Source organism: Oncorhynchus tshawytscha, linkage group LG27 (assembly GCF_018296145.1).
Source record: "Oncorhynchus tshawytscha isolate Ot180627B linkage group LG27, Otsh_v2.0, whole genome shotgun sequence".
In the NCBI taxonomy this organism is placed as follows: Eukaryota; Metazoa; Chordata; class Actinopteri; order Salmoniformes; family Salmonidae; genus Oncorhynchus; species Oncorhynchus tshawytscha.
Window position 1 is genome coordinate 1,848,471 of NC_056455.1, and position 22,358 is coordinate 1,870,828.

Here is a 22,358-nt window from a genome sequence, read left to right on the forward strand (position 1 = left end):
GCTTAAGCAGGGGGACACGTCTGGCACTGCAGGATTTGAGTCCCTGGCGGCGTAGTGTGTTACTTATGGTAGGCTTTGTTACTTTGGTCCCAGCTCTCTGCAGGTCATTCACTAGGTCCCCCCATGTGGTTCTGGTATTTTTGCTCACCGTTCTTGTGATCATTTTGACCCCACTGGGTGAGATCTTGCGTGGAGCCCCAGATCGAGGGAGATTATCAGTGGTCTTGTATGTCTTCCATTTCCTAATAATTGCTCCCACAGTTGGTTTCTTCAAACCAAGCTGCTTACCTATTACAGATTCAGTCTTCCCAGCCTGGTGCAGGTCTACAATTTTGTTTCTGGTGTCCTTTGACAGCTCTTTGGTCTTGGCCATAGTGGAGTTTGGAGTGTGACTGTTTGAGGTTGTGGACAGGTGTCTTTTATACTGATAACAAGTTCAAACAGGTGCCATTAATACTGGTAATGAGTGGAGGACAGAGAAGCCTCTTAAAGGAGAAGTTGCAGGTCTGTGAGAGCCAGAAATCTTGCTTGTTTGTAGGTGACCAAATACTTATTTTCCACCATAATTTGCAAATAAATTCATTAAAAATCCTACAATGTGATTTTCTGGATTTTGTTTCTAATTTTGTCTGTCATAGTTGAAGTGTACCTATGATGAAAATTACAGGCCGCTCTCATCTTTTTAAGTGGGAGAACTTGCACAATTGGTGGCTGACTAAATACGTTTTTGCCCCACTGTATATCTGGACCACAATAGTATGTTTGGGATTCAAAGCTACAACAAAAGCAATGAGTGGTGAATCATCGCTATGGCAACAGCCAACAGTGGCAACTTCCTGCGTTGACTGGAGGGTACACTAGTGATAATAAAGAGTAGTGGGGTGTTTCTTCATCATCCCACCATGACCAAAGCGATCCTCACTCCAGTTACCTCATCTTCTCTCGCCTCATGTCCTCTCAAAGACCCACAGACGTCTAGCCATTTGATCTGAGTGAAGTGGTTCTGTAGGGTTAGCCTGGGTGCCAGTGAACCTGTTTGGCCTTGTCATAATTTTGCCATGGCAATGATATAGCTAGCATACACAGGGACACCAGTCAACCAGGCCGGTAGGAAGTATTGTAGATATGCTGTACTGTAGTGGTCATCAATGGTGACCCATACTAGGACACCAGTCAGTCTCTGGGTAGAGGAGGCAGTGGACAGTCTTAAACCTAGAGAGAGAGACAGAGAGGGCAGACGGAGGGAGAGAGGAGAGATGGAGGCAGAAAGAGATTGAGAGATATTGAGGGGAGGGAGAAAGAGCGAGAGAGGGCAGATGGAAGTAGAGAGAGGGGATACGGAGGGGGGGAGAGAGGGAAATGGTAAGACGAAGAAAAGTGTTGGTGGAGAGAGAGGGGATAACCATTTACATGTCACTCACAATTCAGCAGAGGTTAAGCAAACCAGTGTCATGTCATTGTCTAGTGCCTGACAATGTTGGGTAAATGTTGGATGGATGTTGGGAGAATGTTTGTCTGTTTACCGTGATGGGTCCTCCACCAGAGAGAAGGCTCCTCCAATGCTGATCACATTCCTCCTGTTCTCAAAACCCCCGTAGCTCAAAGTGACCTAGACACAGACACACAGTTTTTCTTTTATGGCTGAAAACAATTGGGATCTGTTGTATTTCTTTCTCTCTCAGTCTCCCTCTAGTTCTCTCCTCCCCACCCCTACCTGCTCCAGCACGGTGTCTGTGGGAAGCCTCTGCAGGTTCTCCAGGTGGGAGTGGAAGAGGTGTGTGTGTGTCAGTGTCACCTCCAGCAGCGCCTCGATGATGTAACCCATGGTGCAGTCGTCAGGGAGACGGATCTTCTCCGCCGTGCTGATGAAGTTGCCCAGACTGGGGGGAGGAGGAGGGGAGAGGATGAGAGGAAAAGAAAGGAGAGAGAAGAAGAGGTAGTGAGTGAACTGCTCAAAACAGTTTGGCATAATAGCTTAAAGGAAAGATTCCCCCATTTTGAATGTTCTCGTATTTGTGTATCTCTGAGTGATGTTCTATCGATTCCCGAGGTCTTTTCATGTGTACTGTATCTCTACAGTATATGTAGCAACGGTTTTAACAACAATTCTAATGAATGCAACAGTTGGAAACTACCCAACAGGGGGGTAAAAATATGACAAAACCAGGTATACCGGGAAAGAGGCTTTGGAGGAAATGTTTTGGGAGTCAGACACAGATGCTGAGGGCGACCTGGACCAAGATGACTGACTCGGCAGAGAAAAATGTTTTCGAGAAGGATTGGATTCCGTTTTATATCTGTAGGTAAATTATTTTGTAAACTTTCTATACTATATGTATTTAGTATGTTTTATATAGTTGTGGTCTTGTTCTTTGTATTTACAGTATAGCTGTGTCCAGTCCTGTGTATCCTATATTCTGTCTATCATTCCAAAGTACTTACATATTTTATATACACTACCGCTCACAAGTTTGGGGTCACTTAGAAATGTCCTTGTTTTTGAAAGAAAAGCATTTTTTTTGTCCATTAAAATAACTTCAAATTGGTCAGAAATACAGTGTACACATTGCTAATTTTGTAAATTTGTATTATTTTTTATTTTACCTTTATTTAACTGGGCAAGTCAGTTAAGAACAAATTCTTATTTTCAATGACGGTCTAGGAACAGTGGGTTAACTGCCTTGTTCAGGGGCAGAACAACAGATTTTTACCTTGTCAGCTTGGGGATTCCATCTTGTGACCTTTTGGTTACAAGTCCAACGCTCTAACCACTAGGCTACCTGCCGCCGCAAAATGACTATTGTAACTGGAAATGGCAGATTTTTTAAATGGAATATCTACATAGGCGTACAGAGGCCCATTATCAGCAACCATCACTCCTGTGTTCCAATGGCATGTTGTGTTAGCTAATCCAAGTTTATAATTTTAAAAGGCTAATTGATCATTAGAAAACCCTTTTGCAATTATGTTAGCACAGCTGAAAACTGTTGTTCTGATTTAAAGAAGCAATAAAACTTGCCTTCTTTAGACTAGTTGAGTATCTGGAGCATCAGCATTTGTGGGTTCGATTACAGGCTCAAAATGGTCAGAAACAAAGACCTTTCTTCTGAAACTCATCAGTCTATTCTTGTTCTGAGAAAGGAAGGCTATTCCATGCAAGAAATTGCCAAGAAACTGAAGATCTCGTACAACGCTGTGTACTACTCCCTTCACAGAACAGCGCAAACTGGCTCTAACCAGGATAGAAAGAGGAATGGGAGGCCCCAGTGCACAACTGAGCAAGAGGACAAGTACATTAGACTGTCTAATTTGAGAAACATATGCCTCACAAGTCCTCAACTGGCAGCTTCATAAATAGTACCCACAAAACACCAGTCTCAATGCCAACAGTGAAGAGGCGACTCCGGGATGCTGGCCTTCTAGGCTGCTAAAAGTTGTATATATTCTGTGTAACCAAATTCTCATGGCCTTTGTTGCTTTGTTTCTAAAGGTAGGCTACCTGTGTCCCACTGTTTGCTTTGTATATGCTAGTATATGGCTTTTACATAACAATAATGTTGTTTTGTTATGGTCTGCTTTTTGGTGTTTTGAACTGTATGTATAGCCTACACACAGTATAGGCCTATGTAACTGTGTCCTGTTTGTGCAATATAATTCAAATGAGTTTTCCACTAGGAGGCAGGGGAGTACTGTGCCCACCCACTGGGGAGCCAGTCCATGCCAGGCCCACCCACTGGGGAGCCAGTCCCGCCAGGCCCACCCACTGGGGAGCCAGTCCCTGCCAGGCCCACCCACTGGGGAGCCAGTCCCTGCCAGGCCCACCCACTGGGGAGCCAGTCCCTGCCAGGCCCACCCACTGGGGAGCCAGTCCCTGCCAGGCCCACCCACTGGGGAGCCAGTCCCTGCCAGGCCCACCCACTGGGGAGCCAGTCCCTGCCAGGCCCACCCAAACAGAGTGAACAAAAACAACACATTATTGATGGCTGAAAACAAAAATACTACTCAACCTTGCCCCCCTCCCCACTATTTGCATTGTGTCTGCATGTGTTTCACACCTCTGTCTGAGGCACTTTCCAGACAGTGTCCAAATAATCTTATTCATTATGATCTAAAAAGCAAAACTGCTCCTAGATCAGCAATCCTACTCAGAAATGCTTTGTGGACAGAGGTGAGCTTGCTGCACTCACCTGGCCAGTTGTGAAGGGCCAGTCTACAATCCCCCTGGCCAGCTATGTCCAGTAGGGAGGGGAGTCTACTGGAGAAGTTAGACATTTAGAGTCTCTGAGATGCCACAAGTCACCAGCAGGGAATGTGTAACACAGTTTAGGCTGGGTGTTATCTTTTAGTATATTGCTTTTATATTAGAATAATGCAGTTTTGTAAAATTTGTCAAGTGCAATATTGATCCTATTATATTCCTGCATTTTATTCCCCATAGAGAGGATGATGATGTTTGGGAGGTTGAAAGGACACTTGGATGTTCCCTGACACCACCACAATGTTTGGAAGAAGTTGATATTGTAGAAATGTTGTTTTTATACCTCTTCCTAAAACATCTGTAAAGTTATAGCTGTTGTTTCTATAAATCACATTTGTTTCCCAGAAGTGTTTGACTTGTTGTGGAAGGCATCTGATGAGTTTCCAACTCTATTCATCAATCATCTACTTACAGCTTGTCCATGAAATATCACATTAAAAAACACTAAAAAACAGTTACTTTGTGTGTGCTTGATCTTGTGTGATCTGAACTGTGCCATTCCTATGTTCTGACCATGTCCTTATCAGGTGTGATACCAAGTTCAATGCATGTCCTTATTTAACTGCTCATTAAATGCAGTTACTTTTGGGTGTGTCTATTTAGGCGGAAAATCTACATTTTTGCCTTTACATTTAATTAACCTTGAACAGCCACAATAATATGTGCATCTGAAGAACATTGAAAAACGTTGAACTGTTAAAACTCACCTAGCCCATGGACTCATCTTGAGGGCCAGACCACGACTGATACAGAACCCTGCTCCTCCTGTAGCAAACCAGAACTTCACTGACACCTGGGAGAAGAAAACAAGGGTCAGAGAGAACAAGAGAGGGTTTGAGAGAACGAGAGAGGGTTAGAGAGAGACAGGAAGGGAGGTATAGACAGAACGACAGATGGAGGGATGGAGAAAGAGACAAACAGACTGACACTGGATGTACTCACAGATCCGTCACTCTTGACCCTCTCTGCGGCCTCTATGGGGTGGTCGAGGCTGGGCCGGCCCAGATAAACATCCTGCGTGTGGTGGTAGGAGGACAGCAGCTTCAGCAGACTGGGTACAATCACATAGTTATCATCATCCATATGGCAGAACCACCTGGGGGGGTAGATGCAAGCTATTACATAAACAGTTATAAAAGTGTTACTGAGAAGTTGTTGATGGTGTTCATCAAGTAACAAATACAGGATATGGGACTGGAAGAAATGTGTCCATGTTTTCAAATAATGCCTGTGATTGGCAGAGGTATGTGGAGACATATAGTCCTATTAATCTGTTGACCTCCTTAACCAACCACACAGAGAATCTAAGATATACACTACATGACCAAAAGTATGTGGACACCTGTTTGTCGAACATCTCATTGCAAAATCATGGGCATTAATATGGTTAGTCCCCCCTTTGCCTCTATAACAGCCTCCACTCTTCTGGGAAGGCTTTCCATTAGATTGTAAAACATTGCTGCAGGGACTTCCATTCAGACAAAAGATCATTAGAGCACGGATGTTGGGCGATTAGGCCTGGCTCACAGTCGGTGTTACAATTCATCCTAAAGGTGTTTGACGGGGTTCAAATCAAATCAAATTTTATTTGTCACATACACATGGTTAGCAGATGTTAGTGCGAGTGTAGCGAAATGCTTGTGCTTCTAGTTCCGACAATGCAGTAATAACCAACAAGTAATCTAGCTAACAATTCCAAAACTACTACCTTATAGACAAGTGTAAGGGGATAAAGAATATGTACATAAAGATATATGAATGAGTGATGGTACAGAGCGGCATAGGCAAGATACAGTAGATGGTATTGAGTGCAGTATATACATATGAGATGAGTATGTAAACAAAGTGGCATAGTTAAAGTGGCTAGTGATACATTTATTACATAAGGATGCAGTAGATGATATAGAGTACAGTATATACGTATACATATGAGATGAATAATGTAGGGTATGTAAACATTATATTAGGTAGCATTGTTTAAAGTGGCTAGTGATATATTTTACATCAATTCCCATCAATTCCCATTATTAAAGTGGCTGGAGTTGAGTCAGTGTGTTGGCAGCAGCCACTCAATGTTAGTGGTGGCTGTTTAACAGTCTGATGGCCTTGAGATAGAAGCTGTTTTTCAGTCTCTCGGTCCCAGCTTTGATGCAACTGTACTGACCTCGCCTTCTGGATGATAGCGGGGTGAACAGGCAGTGGCTCGGGTGGTTGATGTCCTTGATGATCTTTATGGCCTTCCTGTGACATCGGGTGGTGTAGGTGTCCTGGAGGGCAGGTAGTTTGCCCCCGGTGATGCGTTGTGCAGACCTCACTAGCCTCTAGAGAGCCTTACGGTTGTGGGCGGAGCAGTTGCCGTACCTGGCGGTGATACAGCCCGACAGGATGCTCTCGATTGTGCATCTGTAGAAGTTTGTGAGTGCTTTTGGTGACAAGCCAAATTTCTTCAGCCTCCTGAGGTTGAAGAGGCGCTGCTGTGCCTTCTTCACGATGCTGTCTGTGTGGGTGGACCAATTCAGTTTGTCTGTGATGTGTACGCCGAGGAACTTAAAACTTACTACCCTCACCACTACTGTTCCATCGATGTGGATAGGGGGGTGTTCCCTCTGCTGTTTCCTGAAGTCCACAATCATCTCCTTAGTTTTGTTGACGTTGAGTGTGAGGTTATTTTCCGGACACCACACTCCGAGGGCCCTCACCTCCTCCCTGTAGGCCGTCTCGTCGTTGTTGGTAATCAAGCCTACCACTGTTGTGTCGTCCGCAAACCTGATGATTGAGTTGGAGGCGTGCGTGGCCATACAGTCGTGGGTGAACAGGGAGTACAGTAGAGGGCTCAGAACGCACCCTTGTGGGGCCCCAGTGTTGAGGATCAGCGGGGTGGAGATGTTGTTGCCTACCCTCACCACCTGGGGGCGGCCCGTCAGGAAGTCCAGTACCCAGTTGCACAGGGCGGGGTCGAGACCCAGGGTCTCGAGCTTGATGACGAGCTTGGAGGGCACTATGGTGTTAAATGCCGAGCTGTAGTCGATGAACAGCATTCTCACATAGGTATTCCTCTTGTCCAGATAGGTTAGGGCAGTGTGCAGTGTGGTTGAGATTGCATCGTCTGTGGACCTATTTGGGCGGTAAGCAAATTGGAGTGGGTCTAGGGTGTCAGGTAGGGTGAAGGTGATATGGTCTTTGACTAGTCTCTCAAAGCACTTCATGATGACGGAAGTGAGTGCTACGGGGCGATAGTCGTTTAGCTCAGTTACCTTAGCTTTCTTGGGAACGGGAACAATGGTGGCCCTCTTGAAGCATGTGGGAACAACAGACTGGGATAGGGATTGATTGGATATGTCCGTAAACACACCAGCCAGCTGGTCTGCGCATGCTCTGAGGGCGCGGCTGGGGATGCCGTCTGGGTCAGCCTTGCGAGGGTTGACACGTTTAAATGTTTTCCTCACGGTCGGCTGCAGTGAAGGAGAGTCCACATGTTTTAGTTGCAGGCAGTGTCAGTGGCACTGTATTGTCCTCAAAGCGGGCAAAAAAGTTATTTAGTCTGCCTGGGAGCAAGACATCCTGGTCTGTGACTGGGCTGGTTTTCTTTTTGTAATCCGTGATTGACTGTAGACCCTGCCACATAACTCTTGTGTCTGAGCCGTTGAATTGAGATTCTACTTTGTCTCTATACTGACGCTTAGCTTGTTTGATTGCCTTGCGGAGGGAATAGTTACACTGTTTGTATTCGGTCATGATTCCAGTCACCTTGCCCTGATTAAAAGCAGTGGTTCGCGCTTTCAGTTTCACGCGAATGCTGCCATCAATTCACGGTTTCTGGTTTGGGAATGTTTTAATCGTTGCTATGGGAACGACATCTTCAACGCACGTTCTAATGAACTCGCACACCGAATCAGCGTATTCGTCAATGTTGTCGTCTGACGCAATACGGAACATATCCCAGTCCACGTGATGGAAGCAGTCTTGGAGTGTGGAATCAGATTGGTCGGACCAGCGTTGAACAGATCTCAGCGCGGGAGCTTCTTGTTTTAGTTTCTGTCTGTAGGCAGGGATCAACAAAATGGAGTCGTGGTCAGCTTTTCCGAAAGGAGGGCGGGGCAGGGCCTTATATGCGTCGCGGAAGTTGGAATAGCAATGATCCAAGGTTTTTCCCGCCCTGGTTGCGCAATCGATATGCTGACAAAATTTAGGGAGTCTTGTTTTCAGATTAGCCTTGTTAAAATCCCCAGCTACAATGAGGTCAGGGCTCTGTGCGGGCCAGTAAAGTTCTTCCACACCTATTTGTATGGACCTCGCTTTGCATTGTCATGCTGAAACAGGAAAGGGCCTTCCCCAAACTGTTGTTTGTTGGAAGTCTAGAACAGCACAGAATAGTCTAGAATGTCATTGTATGCTATAGCGTTAACGTTTCCCTTCACTGGAACTAAGGGGCCTAGTCCAAACCATGAAAAACAGCCCCAGACCATTATTCCTCCTCCACCAAACTCTACAGTTGGCAATATGCATTGGGGCAGGTAGTGTTCTCCTGCCATCCGCTAAACCCAGTTTCCACTGCTCCAGAATCCAATGGCGTCAAGCTTTACATCACTCCAGCCGACGCTTGGCATTGCGCATGGTGAACTTAGGCTTGTGTGCAGCTGCTCGGCCATTGAAACCCATTTCATGAAGCTGCTAACGAACAATTCTTGTGGTGACGCTGCTTCCAGAAGCAGTTTGGAACGCAGTAGAGTGTTGCAACCGAGGACAGACAAATGTTATGCGCTAAGCACGACAGCACTTGGCAGTCCTGTTCTGTGAGCTTGTGTGGCCTACCACTTTGCGGCTGATCCGTTGTTGCTCCTAGGCGTTTTCACTTCACAATAACAGCACGTACAGTTGACCGGGGCAGCTCTAGCAGGGCAGAAATTTGACGAACTGACTTGTTAGAAAGGTGGCATCCTATGACGGTGCCATGTTGAAAATCACTGAGCTCCTCAGTATGGCCATTCTACTGCCAATGTTTGTCAATGGAGATTGCATGGCTGTGTGCTCTATTTTATACACCTGTCAGCAACGGATCTGGCTGAAATATCCAAATCAACTAATTTGAAGCGGTGTCCACATACTTTTCTATATACAGTACCAGTCAAAGGTTTGGAAACATCTACTCATTCAAGGGTTTTTCTTTATTTTTGCTATTTTGTACAGTTTTTGTACAATAATAGTGAAGACAAACCCTATTAAATAACATACTTGAAATCATGTAGTAACCAAAAAAGTGTTGAATAAAAATATATTTTATATTCTTCAAAGTAGCCAGCCATCCTTTGCCTTTGACAGCTTTGGACACTCTCGGCATTCTCTCAACCAGCTTTACCTTTAATGCTTTTCCAACAGTCTTGGAGTTCCCACATTTCATTTGATATGCTGAGCACTTGGCTGCTTTTCCTTAGCAGTATTTGCGGTCCAACTCATCCCAAACCATCTCAATTGGGTTGAGGTCAGGTTATTGTGGAGGCCAGGTCATCTGATGCAGCACTCCATCACTCTCCTTCTTGGTCAAATAGCTCTTCACAGCCCGGAGGTGTGCTGGGTCATTGTCCTGTTGAAAAACAAAATATAGTCCCACTAAGCGCAAACCAGATGGGATGGCGTGTCGCTGCAGAATGCTGTGGTAGCCATGCTGGTTAAGTGTGTTTTGAATTCTTAATATAATCACAGACAGTGTCAACAGCAAAGCACCCCACACCATTACACCACCTCCTCCATGCTTCATGATGGGAACCACACATGTGGACATCATCCGTACTCTGCGTCTCACAAAGAAACAGTGGTTAGAACCAAAAAGCTCACATTTGGACTCATCAGACCAAAGGACAGATTTCCACCGTTCTAATGTCCATTGCTCATGTTTCTTGGCCCAATCAAGTCTCTTCTTCTGATTGGTGTCCTTTAGTTGTGGTTTCTTTGCAGCAATCTGACCATGAAGGCCTGATTTCACACACTCTCCTCTGAACAGTTGATGTTGAGATGTGTCTGTTACTTGAACTCTGTGAAGCATTTATTTGGGCTGCAATTTCTGAGGCTGGTAACTCTAATGAACTTATCCTATGCAGCAGAGGTAACTCTGGGTCTTCCTTTCCTGTGGCGGTCCTCATGAGAGCCAGTTTCATCATAGTGCTTGATGGTTTTTGTGTTTGCACTTGAAGAAACTTTCAAATTTCTTCAAATTTTGCAGATTGACTGACCTTCATGTCTTAAAGTAATGATGGACTGTAATTTCTCTTTGCTTGTTTGAGCTGTTCATGCCATAATATGGACTTGGTATTTTACCAAATAGGGCTATCGTCTGTATTCCAACCCTACCTCGTCACAACACAACTGATTGGCTCAAACGCATTGAGAAGTAAAGAAAATCCACAAATTAACTCTTATCAAGGCACACCTGTTAATTGAAATGCATTGCAGGTTGCATTGCATTGCATTACCTCATAAAGCTGGTTGAGAGAATGCCAAAAGTGGGCAAAGCTGTCATCAAGGCAAAGGGTGGCTACTTTGAAGAAATACATTTTGATTTGCTTAACATTTTTTTAGTTACTACATGATTCCATGTGTTATTTCATAGCTCTGATGACTTCCCTATTATTCTACAATGTAGAAAATAGTCTAAATAAAGAAAAACCCTGGAATGAGTAGTTTCTCAGCATTAAAGAAAGAGCCGTATTTCTTTACAGTCTCCTGAAACTGGGGGGGACTCAGTACTCTTGACAAAGGCAGCAGGATTAAAGGTCCAATGCAGCCGCTTCCCAGTATAAAATCTTACTGTGTTTTCAATTCAAATCGTCAAAAGGAAACAAGAATAGCTTCTTACCAAGGAGCCATTTCTCAAGCCAGAATGTTGCTAGGACTGTCTGGAAGTGGTCAGAGTGGGGAGAGGAAAACTGAAGTTGTTATTGGTGGCAGGTAGCCTAGTTGTTAGAGCGTTGGGCCAGTAACCGAAAGGTTGATATATTGAATCCCCGAGCTGACAAGGTACAAATCTGTCGTTCTGCCCCTGAACAAGGCACTGTTCCTAGGCCGTCATTGAAAACAAGAATTTGTTCTTAACTGACTTGCCTAAATAAATAAATTGGCAGAGATCTTTGGAACTCTTTTTATTGGTCTATTAACTAATCTACTGCCTGGAATGTCACCAATCAGGCCAAAACTCCATCTCTCCAAAACAAGCTGAAACTTCAGGTGGTCTTTTCAAACAGCTCATCATTTTACAGTTCAACAGTATTATTCCAACCTCATAGTATGGAAATACAATAAATATAAAACACAGGAAAATCATGTTTTGACTGCAATGGGCTTTAAACACAGAGCAAGTGGGACTTCGTCAGGTCTCTGATCAAGGCAGGAGTAAACATGAACTTCTTCTGAATTGGCTTCTTATTGGCCAATTATAATAAATGACTTAATCTATAGTTAAGTTCTTAGCATGTAATGTGATGGGGAATAACAGGTGTAGCAGACATGGCTACTCATGGTCACGTGATGAGGTAGCCTCACCTGCGAGATCAAAATCAGTGTCACCAATTTCCTCTTGGTGTTATGGTCAAGACCTGGGTTTCTCCCGTGGGAGACCCGTGTTCAAATCCCACCGGTTACACAGGCAGTAAGGTAAAGTGTGACTGAACACTCACTTCCTCTGTGACTCGATGAACTTGTCGTATTCCACAGACATCTTACAGCACAGGGCCTGCCGCGTGTGTGCTGCTGAACAGTTGGTGTTGATGACGTTAGCCCCTGACAGAGAGAATAAGAAAGGGTGTTGAGACAGTTATAATGGAGTATCAAATACACATATCCCTGATAACATATTATGAGCCTCTCTAAGAACATCAATCACAAAGGTACAGTGACACAATAATTGCTCTCCCATTTGTACTTCCAATGTCTACCTTTGGAAGAGTGTATTGTCTTACCTGCTCTCCTCCTCAGCTCCTGATCCTCCCCATCTGTGAATATAAAGGTCTTAAGGACACAAACACAGAGAAAGAGAGATGGTGTTAAAGGAACTCAATATAAAGGTCTTGAGGACACAGGGAAAGAGAGATGGTGTTAAAGGAACTCAATATAAAGGTCTTGAGGACACAGGGAAAGAGAGATGGTGTTAAAGGAACTCAATATAAAGGTCTTGAGGACACAGAGAAAGAGAGATTGTGTTAAAGGAACTCAATATAAAGGTCTTGAGGACACAGAGAAAGAGAGATTGTGTTAAAGGAACTCAATATAAAGGTCTTGAGGACACAGACACAGAGAAAGAGAGATGGTGTTAAAGGAACTCAATATAAAGGTCTTGAGGACACAGAGAAAGAGAGATTGTGTTAAAGGAACTCAATATAAAGGTCTTGAGGACACAGACACAGAGAAAGAGAGATGGTGTTAAAGGAACTCAATATAAAGGTCTTGAGGACACAGAGAAAGAGAGATGGTGTTAAAGGAACTCAATATAAAGGTCTTGAGGACACAGACACAGAGAAAGAGAGATGGTGTTAAAGGAACTCAATATAAAGGTATTGAGGACACAGACAGACAGACACAGATTTAACGGAACTCAAACGTGCAACCTGAATTTGGACAGAAACACCTGGAAAGGATTTTTACTGCTAAAGACTGCCAAGGACTACCCAGCAACACAGCCTCCTCAACCCAAATTAACAGGCCTCACACTCCTATGCAGAGGCCACACCCCTATGCACGGACCACACCCCTATGCAGAGGCCACACCCCTACGCAGAGGCAATCAAAGTACAGTTCACCCCAGAATTTAAAATGATCCTGTATGTAAAAAGTACAAATAGAAGCTCCACAAGGAATATCCAGAGACACTATTTGCTAAACAACCTCATCTTCCACACCGACCAGTCCCCTGGCACAGCACAGGGCCATAAGAGCACACTACCCCTCTGTCAGGAGAGAGGGTATTAATTCAGGGTGGAAACTCAGAATACTGGACATTGAGGACACCGAGACAGCCTGTTTCAACATGTAGACGTCTGGAACAGTTATGGTGCAGGGAAACCTCAAACCGTTTCAGCAGGACTTTCACAGGATTAAAGAGGGAACAGCAGGAGAAGCTCAATTGTGGTGACGAACCCACCATCCCGAGCGAGTCAGATCACACCCACTCCTCAAACAGCCCCACAGACGAGCAGCCCCAAGAGGAGAGCCAAAACATGCAAGCTAAGGTCAACCACTCAGATGTTGTTTTTTACATGACTTAAAAAAACATAAGCCTATTCAACATTAACCAATTAAAACAGTTCTGTAGCAATATCACTGCATATCGGCTATGCTTGAACTGCCCTGCCTATGTTTCTTTTAGGAGATAGTGGTCAGCTTAAGATATTTTGATTGACCGTTCTGGTTGCCTAGTGATGGACTTAAGTCCTGCTTCAGAAGTTCTTTACAGACAAGGAAAAATGTCAGTTAATATCACAAGAGAAGGTTTTGTGTCGGCATTTTAAAAAAACAAACAGAACAGACAGACAAACAAACATGCCGTAGCTGAGGCGCTTTCAAGGGGCCACATTCCATTATGTCTGAAAACCGTAATTGATACAGGCTACCGGTAGCCTACTGTAATTTCATACGATGCTAAAATGAGGGTCACAATTCCAGCAGCTGTCACACGCTGGGTCTGTACATAGTCAATGGTAGGCTTCAATAGGACTCATACAGTAGGTACACCAGACTATAGCTCATCTTTTGGCAGTAGTGCTGGAGACTACTTTATCACTGACCATAACCCAGAGACTCAGAGCGTTCACGGCCAACCAACTGACACACCTATCAGACCACAGCAAAATCACAACCTACCGAAAAACTATTGGCCAACAACAAATCCAATCCCTCCTAGACAACTTCCTGGACAAAATGTTTCCCTGCTATAGTGAAGGAGCAAACTTAGCAGTAGGAAGCCTGAACAGTATATTTAACATATCACATTTAAATATTCAAGCAGAAAACCTAAGAAAACTAACAACAATTAAAAATGGTTTGATGAAGAATGCATCAAACAAAAAATTGAGAAAACTATCCAACAAACTACCCAGAAAAACATAGCTTAGTCCTTCACTATGGTGAAGCACTAGAACAGTCCAGAAATACACTATGAAAAAAGAAGGAACATCATGACAGATAACAGCTCAATGTGACTGAAGAATCCATAGAATCAAATCACTCAGGTGAAGAAAAAAAACTACGAAGAGCTACCTATCCAAAATGGAGATGTACGGATAAACCCCTTCTCCAACCCTTTCAGCCACATAACAAAGAACCAAGAACAAAAGCATATAAATTATAATTTACTAAACTTAGAATCAGTTATTAAAGACTACGAAAACAAACTGGTTTCTATAGTTACATTGAATGAGCTACAGGACAAAATACAAACCCTCCAACCCCAAAAGTCCTGTGGTGTTGATGGTAACCTAAACAAAATGAGAAAATATACAGACCACAAATTCAAATGGGCTATTCTTAAACTCTTCAACATTATCCTCAGCTCTGGCATCTTCTCCAATATTTGAACCAAGGTCTGGTCACCCCAATGAGGAAATGTTGGAGGATGCTGTTGATGATATACTGCAAAAGATTATTCCGAGATTGGAATCTGTATCAACAGCACTGTCATTATTGGGATCAAATTTGTCTCAACTTTTGTTTGGAATTTGTGGTCTGTATATTTTCCTATTTATTTTAGGTTACCATCAACACCACAGGCCTTTTTGGGTTGGAGAGTTTGTATTTTGTCTTGTAGCTCATCCAATGTAATTATTGTCTTTTGAGTTGATTATTTTTTGTTCATCGTCCTGTTTATTTGTTTTTGTAAAAACATTCTTGGTACACACAGGAAACTGTTGAGTGTCAAAACCACAGCAGCGTTGCAGTTCTTGACACATTCAAACCAGTGCCCCTGGCACCTACTACCATACCCCATTCAAAGGCACTTAAATATTTTGTCTTGCCCATTCAACCCTCTAAATGACACACATACACAATCCATGTCTCAATTGTCTCAAGGCTTAAAATCCTTCAATAACCTGTCTCTTCCCCTTCATCTACACTGACCTCAATAAGGGATAATAGCTTTCACCTGCTCAGTCTATGTTATGTTTTGTACACTCAGTGTTTATCAATGAATTGGCAAGGGCACAAGAGCAGTCCTCAGCATCTGGCCTCAACCTACTGGACTCGGAAATCACATGTCTACTGTTTGCAAATGATCTGGTGCTTCGGTCCTCAACCAAGGAGGGCCTACAGCAGCACCTAGATCTTCTGCACAGATTCTGTCAGACCTGGGCCCTGACAGACCTGGGCCCTGACAGACCTGGGCCCTGACAGACCTGGGCCCTGTCAGACCTGGGCCCTGTCAGACCTGGGCCCTGTCAGACCTGGGCCCTGACAGTAAATCTCAGTAAGACAAAGATAATGGTGTTCCAAAAAAGGTCCAGGGGCCAGGACCACAAATACAAATTATATCGAGACACCGTTGCGCTGGAGCACACAAAGAATTATACCTACCTCAACACCACAGGTAACTTCCACACGGCTGTGAACGATCTATGAGACAAGGAGAGAAGGGCCTTCTTCTATGCCACCACAAGGAACATAAAACTCGACATCCCAATTAGGAACTGGCAAAAAAATGACTTCAATCAGTTATAGAACCCATTGCCCTTTATGGTTGTGAGGTCTGGGGTCCGCTCACCAACCAATAGTTCACAAAATAGGAAAAACACCCAATTGAGACTCTACATGCAGAATATACAAAAATATACTTTGTATACAGAATTAGGACTATACCCACTTGTCATCAAAATCCAGAAATGAGTTGTTAAATTCTACAACCACCTAAAAGGAAGAAAGTCCCACACCTTCCCTAACAAAGCCATCACCTACAGAGAGATGAACCTAGAGAACAGTCCCCTCAGCCATCTGGTTTTGGGGCTCAGTTATAGGGCTCGAAAAGACAAACAGACCCCACAGAGCCCCAGGACAGCAACATAATTACACCCAACCAAATCATGAGAAAACAAAAAGACAACTATTTGACAAACTGGAAAGGGTCAACTAAAAATAACAGAGCAAACTAGAACGCTATTTGGCCCTAAACAGACAGTACACAGTGGCAGAATACCCGACCACTGTGACTGACACACAATTAAAGAAATCCTTGATGTACAGACTCATTGAGCATAGCCTTGCTATTGAGAAAGGTCGCCGTAGGCAGACCTGGCTCTCAAGAGAAGACAGGATATGTGCACACTGCCCACAAAATGAGGTGGAAACTGAGCTGCACCTCCTAACCTCCAGCCAAATGTATTACAGACACACTTCCCACAGATCCACAAATAATTTGAAAACAAATCAAACACTAATAAATTCCCATATTTGTTTGGTTAAATACCACAATGTGCAATCACAACAGCACGATTTGTGGCCTGTTGCAATGAGGAAAGGGCAACTACTGGAGCACAAACAACACTATAAATACCGCCAATATCTATCTGTTTATCTCCCCCCACAAATCGTACTACAGCTATTTGCACATTGCTAAAACACTGTACATAGCTGATAATAGAACACTTGAAATGGCTATACTTTTCAACCTTTTAGAGAGAGAGGAGAGGGGGAGAGAGAGGAGAAATGTGGCTTGCACAACCATGTCCTAGACCTGCTGATTCATGGATCAAACAATAACCAGACTATTCTAAGTCAGACAACACTGGCCCCTTTCTCTATATCTCTCCTTTACACTGCTCACCTCAACCATGGCTTTCTCTCTCTCTCTCTCCTTTACCCTGCTCACCTCAACCATGGCTTTCTCTCTCTCTCCTTTACCCTGCTCACCTTTTATTTTATTTTAATTTTACCTTTATTTAACCAGGTAGGCAAGTTGAGAACAAGTTCTCATTTACAATTGCGACCTGACCTCAACCATGGCTCTCTCTCTCTCTCCTTTACCCTGCTCACCTCAACCATGGCTTTCTCGCTCTCCTTTACCCTGCTCGCCTCAACCATGGCTTTCTCTCTCACTCTCCTTTACCCTGCTCGCCTTAACCATGGCTTTCTCGCTCTCCTTTACCCTGCTCACCTCAACCATGGCTTTCTCTCTCTCTCTCTCTTTACCCTGCTCTCCTCAACCATGGCTTTCTCTATCTCTCCTTTACCCTGCTCGCCTCAACCATGGCTTTCTCTCTCGCTCTCCTTTACCCTGCTCAACTCAACCATGGCTTTCTCTCTCTCTCTCTCCTTTACCCTGCTCAACTCAACCATGGCTTTCTCTCTCTCTCTTTCCTTTACCCTGCTCACCTCAACCATGGCGCTCTCTCCCTCGCTCTCTCTCCTCAACCATGGCTTTCTCTCTCTCTCCTTTAGCCTGCTCACCTCAACCATGGCGCTCTCTCCCTCTCCCTCTCTCCTCAACCATGGCTCTCTCGCTCTCTCCTTTTCCCTGCTCAACTCAACCATGGCTTTCTGGCTTCCTCGCTCTCTCCTTTTCCCTGCTCACCTCAACCATGGCTTTCTCGCTCTCCTTTACCCTGCTCGCCTCAACCATGGCTTTCTCTCTCTCTCTCTCTCCTTTACCCTGCTCACCTCAACCATGGTGCGATCTCTCTCCTTTACCCTGCTCGCCTCAACCATGTCTTTCTCTCTCTCCTTTACCCTGCTCACCTCAACCATGGCTTTCTCTCTCTCTCTCCTTTACCCTGCTCACCTCAACCATGGCTTTCTCTCTCTCTCCTTTACCCTGCTCACCTCAACCATGGCTCTCTCTCTCTCCTTTACCCTGCTCACCTCAACCATGGCTTTCTCTCTCTCTCTCTCTCCTTTACCCTGCTCACCTCAACCATGGTTTTCTCTCTCTCTCCTTTACCCTGCTCACCTCAACCATGGCTCTCTCTCTCTCTCCTTTACCCTGCTCACCTCAACCATGGCTTTCTCTCTCTCTCCTTTACCCTGCTTGCCTCAACCGTGGCTTTCTCTCTCTCTCTCTCTCCTTTACCCTGCTCGCCTCAACCATGGCTTTCTCTCTCTCTCTCCTTTACCCTGCTTGCCTCAACCATGGTTCCTCTTTCCTTTCCTCCTCCCTCTCTCTCATTATTGTCCCTTACCCGTTCCTACTGTCATTTATTCTTCCCTCCCTCCCCTCAGTCATCCTATCTCCAACCTGTCCCTCATCCCCCCTTCTTTTATAATTCAGTTGTCTCATCCCTGCCTCTGCCCAGAGGCATGCCCTCTTTTTCTTCTGTGCCCTGGGAGACGCCGGGCATTCCTGCCAGAAAACTACACAGGACACCACAGGCATGTGACTCACACACACACACAAATAGCCTACCAGGCCGAGCCAGCCCATGCCAGGCAAACAAAGGGATTTCACCATGAGGACAATGGGGGCTTTAAAACAGTTAAAAGTTTAATGGCTGTCATAGGAAAAAACTGAAGATGGATCAACATTGGAGTTACTCCACAATACTAACCTAATTGACAGAGTGACCGGAAGAAAGCCTGTACAGAATACAATGACTCCAAAAGATGCATCCTGTTTGCAACAAGGCACTAAAGTAATACTGAAAAAAAAATGTCAAAGCAATTCACTTTTTGTCCTGATACAAAGTGTTATGTTTGGGGCAAATCCAATACAACACATTACTGAGTACCACTCTCCATATTTTCAAGCATAGTGGTGGCTGCAACATTATATGTGTTATGGGTATGCTTGTAATCGTTAAGGACTGGGGAGTTAGCAAGAATACAGTGACTATTCCCACATAAAATTGAAATCATTTTTTAAAGCTATCATTATGGGGTATTGTGTGGAGATGGGTGATATACATTTATTTTTTAAATCCTTTCTGAATTCAGGCTGCAATAAAATGTGGAATAAGGGGTATGAATATTTTCTGAAGGCACTGTACATTCTCTGACAGGCTGTTGAAACAACGCACATGCACGCACCCACACACGACAAAAGTGATAACATCTTGTATAAACATTTCAAAATACCATGGTTCTACTCTAGTTGTTTAAATGGTGCTTTACCGTGCAGGTGAAGGCTTCCAATTCCTTCATTCTACAGTAACTTTCATCCTTCCCTAAAGTCCTTTTCCACCAACTTTATTATGAACACTGTAGAAGGATTCCTAGAAGAAGTTTCCACATTTGAAAGACCCAGAGAGTAAAGCTGTGACTCAGTGTGGTTCCATTTCTCTCATTTCTTCAGAGAAGCCCTCCCACTTATACAGAGACAAGGTTAGCCTTGAGATTGTGTTCACTCAGCAAGATAGGGGCTGAAGAGAAATGGCTGCTCTCTCATAGGGTTTTAACAGGCCCAAATAAACACAGCAGGCATCCTTTAAATGCTCTAGGTAGATATTGCCCATAGTCACAGATCTAGGATCAGCTTACCCACCATAAATTCTAACTTTAACCATTAGTGAGGAGAAACACAAAACAGACCTTAGATCAGTGTCTTCTAGCAACTTCATACTACTCCATAAACCCTGCATGAGCCAGACTGACTGTTTGAAAGCTCCATTCCATCGAACCTCAGACACCAATCAGAGCCCTGTCCCTCTATAGATCCCACTACTCTTCAAACCATCTGGGTTTCCTAACAGTAAAACAACTGAAGAGTCTGACACATCCACATGATCTACAAATTTGTAGAACAACCCAGCTGCTGCTCTTAACGGATGCTCCTAAAATTGTCTGTTGAGTGGCTCAACCTTGTTGACCTAAAGCCTATGAGAGCTACACCAGTCTGAGCCAACAGTTAACATGATAGGTAGGTTGTCACACTTGGACAAAAATACTTTTAGTCAATAGTTGTGTAGGTGGTTAGTAGACTGTAGACACACATTGGGCCTTTGGCACAACGCAGTCTTTGAACAGTCATCTTCTGGGCTGTCCCAAATGGCATCCCTATGGTCCTGGTCAAAAGTAGTGCACTATAAAGGGAATAGGGTGCCATTTGGGACATACTGCTGGAGCAGCCTGGGAGGTAGAATCTTTTTATGTCAACACAAAAGAAGCTGGTTAGAGACGGTGGTCCAACATCTGTGACGTTAGTTACTGAGCAAATTGGGTCAGTGTGTTTGGTCCTGTTAATGTGCAGCTGAACACTGGAACTCTTTGTGTTGTAGGGCCTCACTGCTGATCTGTTTTATAGGCTCAGAACAGACCGGTGATATTAACCACAGTCACATTCTCTCTCTGACTCAAATGGTACCCTATTCCCTATATAGCGCACATGTAGTACATCAGGGTCCATACGGTGCTATTTGGGACGCACATCAGTTTCTGGTTGGTCCCTAAACTTCGGTTGGTCCCTAAACTAACACCCCTGCTGTTTACTCAAGCAGTGCAAATGTGTGCTGGCATAAAAAAGTTGCATAGGTGTGAAGCAGAGTACTTTATGTGCGTTTCAAGATGCGTTTCAAGATGCAGTATGTTTAAAGTATTCTGGGTGTGAAATAATCATAAGTGTGAAAGTGTGTTTTAATGTGACTATGTTGGCTATGGAAAGAGTATGAAGTAGCCCTTCACTCCTTTCTCTTCAAGTTAATCAGAACTGACAAATGGGAACCCATTCCAACTTTAAACACACTATTTGACACATGGGAATCTTTCATTAAGGGAAAACTTCAGGATCTACCCCATGACACAGTTCAGGATCTACCCCATGACACAGTTCAGGATTTACCCCATGACACAGTTCAGGATCTACCTCATGACACAGTTCAGGATCTACCCCATGACACAGTTCAGGATCTACCCCATGACACAGTTCAGGATCTACCCCATGACACAGTTCAGGATTTACCCCATGACACAGTTCAGGATCTACCCCATGACACAGTTCAGGATCTACCCCATGACACATTTCAGGATCTACCCCATGACACAGTTCAGGATCTACCCCATAACACAGTTCAGGATCTACCCCATAACACAGTTCAGGATCTACCCCATGACACAGTTCAGGATCTACCCCATGACACAGTTCTAGTTCCAGGACTACCTGACATGATGACTCCTTGCTGTCCCCAGTCCACCTGGCCGTGCTGCTGCTCCAGTTTCAACTGTTCTTCCTTATTATTATTCGACCATGCTGGTCATTTATGAACATTTGAACATCTTGGCCATGTTCTGTTATAATCTCCACCCGGCACAGCCAGAAGAGGACTGGCCACCTCACATAGCCTGGTTCCTCTCTAGGTTTCTTCCTAGGTTTTGGCCTTTCTAGGGAGTTTTTCCTAGCCACCGTGCTTCTACACCTGCATTGCTTGCTGTTTGGGGTTTTAGGCTGGGTTTCTGTACAGCACTTTGAGATATCAGCTGATGTACGAAGGGCTATATAAATACATTTGATTTGATATAATATATTCTACAGCCTCCTATAGATCCCTGGGTTGGGACTGGGGAGCCCCTGTGTTTGGAGAGGGATTACACCAGATAATTCTCCCCCTTTCTCCCTCCCTTGTTATTCACCCTGACTTTTCCACTAAACACATTTCTCCTGACCCCCAGCCCCCCGCTCATTCTTCCTGCTCCTATCCCAACCCCTTTACCTAAAGACATGTCCCCTCTCCCCAACCCGCCCAGCACCCTCTCCCCCTTCCTTCCCAGTTCACCCACCCAACCCGTCTCCCACAGATTCCCAATGCACCCCTGCCATCTAAAGGGGAGGTGGGGGTGGTGGAGGAGGAGGGGGGCAGATTCCTGTAGAGTGAGAGAACAAACACAGCAGTGTGTTCCTCCTACTTACGTCTCCTGTTCTCCTCTAGTTGCTCAGGAACTTCCTCCCTCTGGGAACCCAGGGTCTACCACCACACACACATGCTTCCCAACCCTACTGAGACACACCCAGGGCATACAACCAGCAGTTGCCATGCCTTTCCACCACATACACAAGCTGGCATGTGCTTAACCATTCCATATCCCCTGCCAGTCATGGTTACACACACACACACACACACACTTCAGTAGAACATCCGTCCTTCTATACCATCTCTACTACTGTCTACTCCAACATCTGTCCCATCCTTCTATACCCTCTCTACTA

General features: G+C 44.5%; 1 protein-coding gene across 5 annotated transcripts in view; it reads right to left on the minus strand.

Moving 5' to 3' along the window:
- Positions 1 to 679: 679 nt before the first annotated feature.
- The window catches only part of LOC112259205 (beta-1,3-N-acetylglucosaminyltransferase radical fringe), a 28,399-nt gene continuing 6,720 nt past the window's right edge, over positions 680 to 22,358 (minus strand). For all 5 annotated transcript variants that reach the window (XM_042307544.1, XM_024433948.2, XM_042307541.1 and 2 more), the window contains 7 exons: positions 12,208 to 12,256; positions 11,926 to 12,028; positions 5,201 to 5,354; positions 4,966 to 5,051; positions 1,715 to 1,880; positions 1,524 to 1,609; positions 680 to 1,212 (listed from right to left, as the gene is read on the minus strand). In XM_042307544.1, the coding sequence (XP_042163478.1) occupies positions 1,146 to 1,212; positions 1,524 to 1,609; positions 1,715 to 1,880; positions 4,966 to 5,051; positions 5,201 to 5,354; positions 11,926 to 12,028; positions 12,208 to 12,256 (711 nt within the window). In that variant the 3' untranslated portion in view covers positions 680 to 1,145. The remainder of the gene's footprint in view (positions 1,213 to 1,523; positions 1,610 to 1,714; positions 1,881 to 4,965; positions 5,052 to 5,200; positions 5,355 to 11,925; positions 12,029 to 12,207; positions 12,257 to 22,358) is intronic.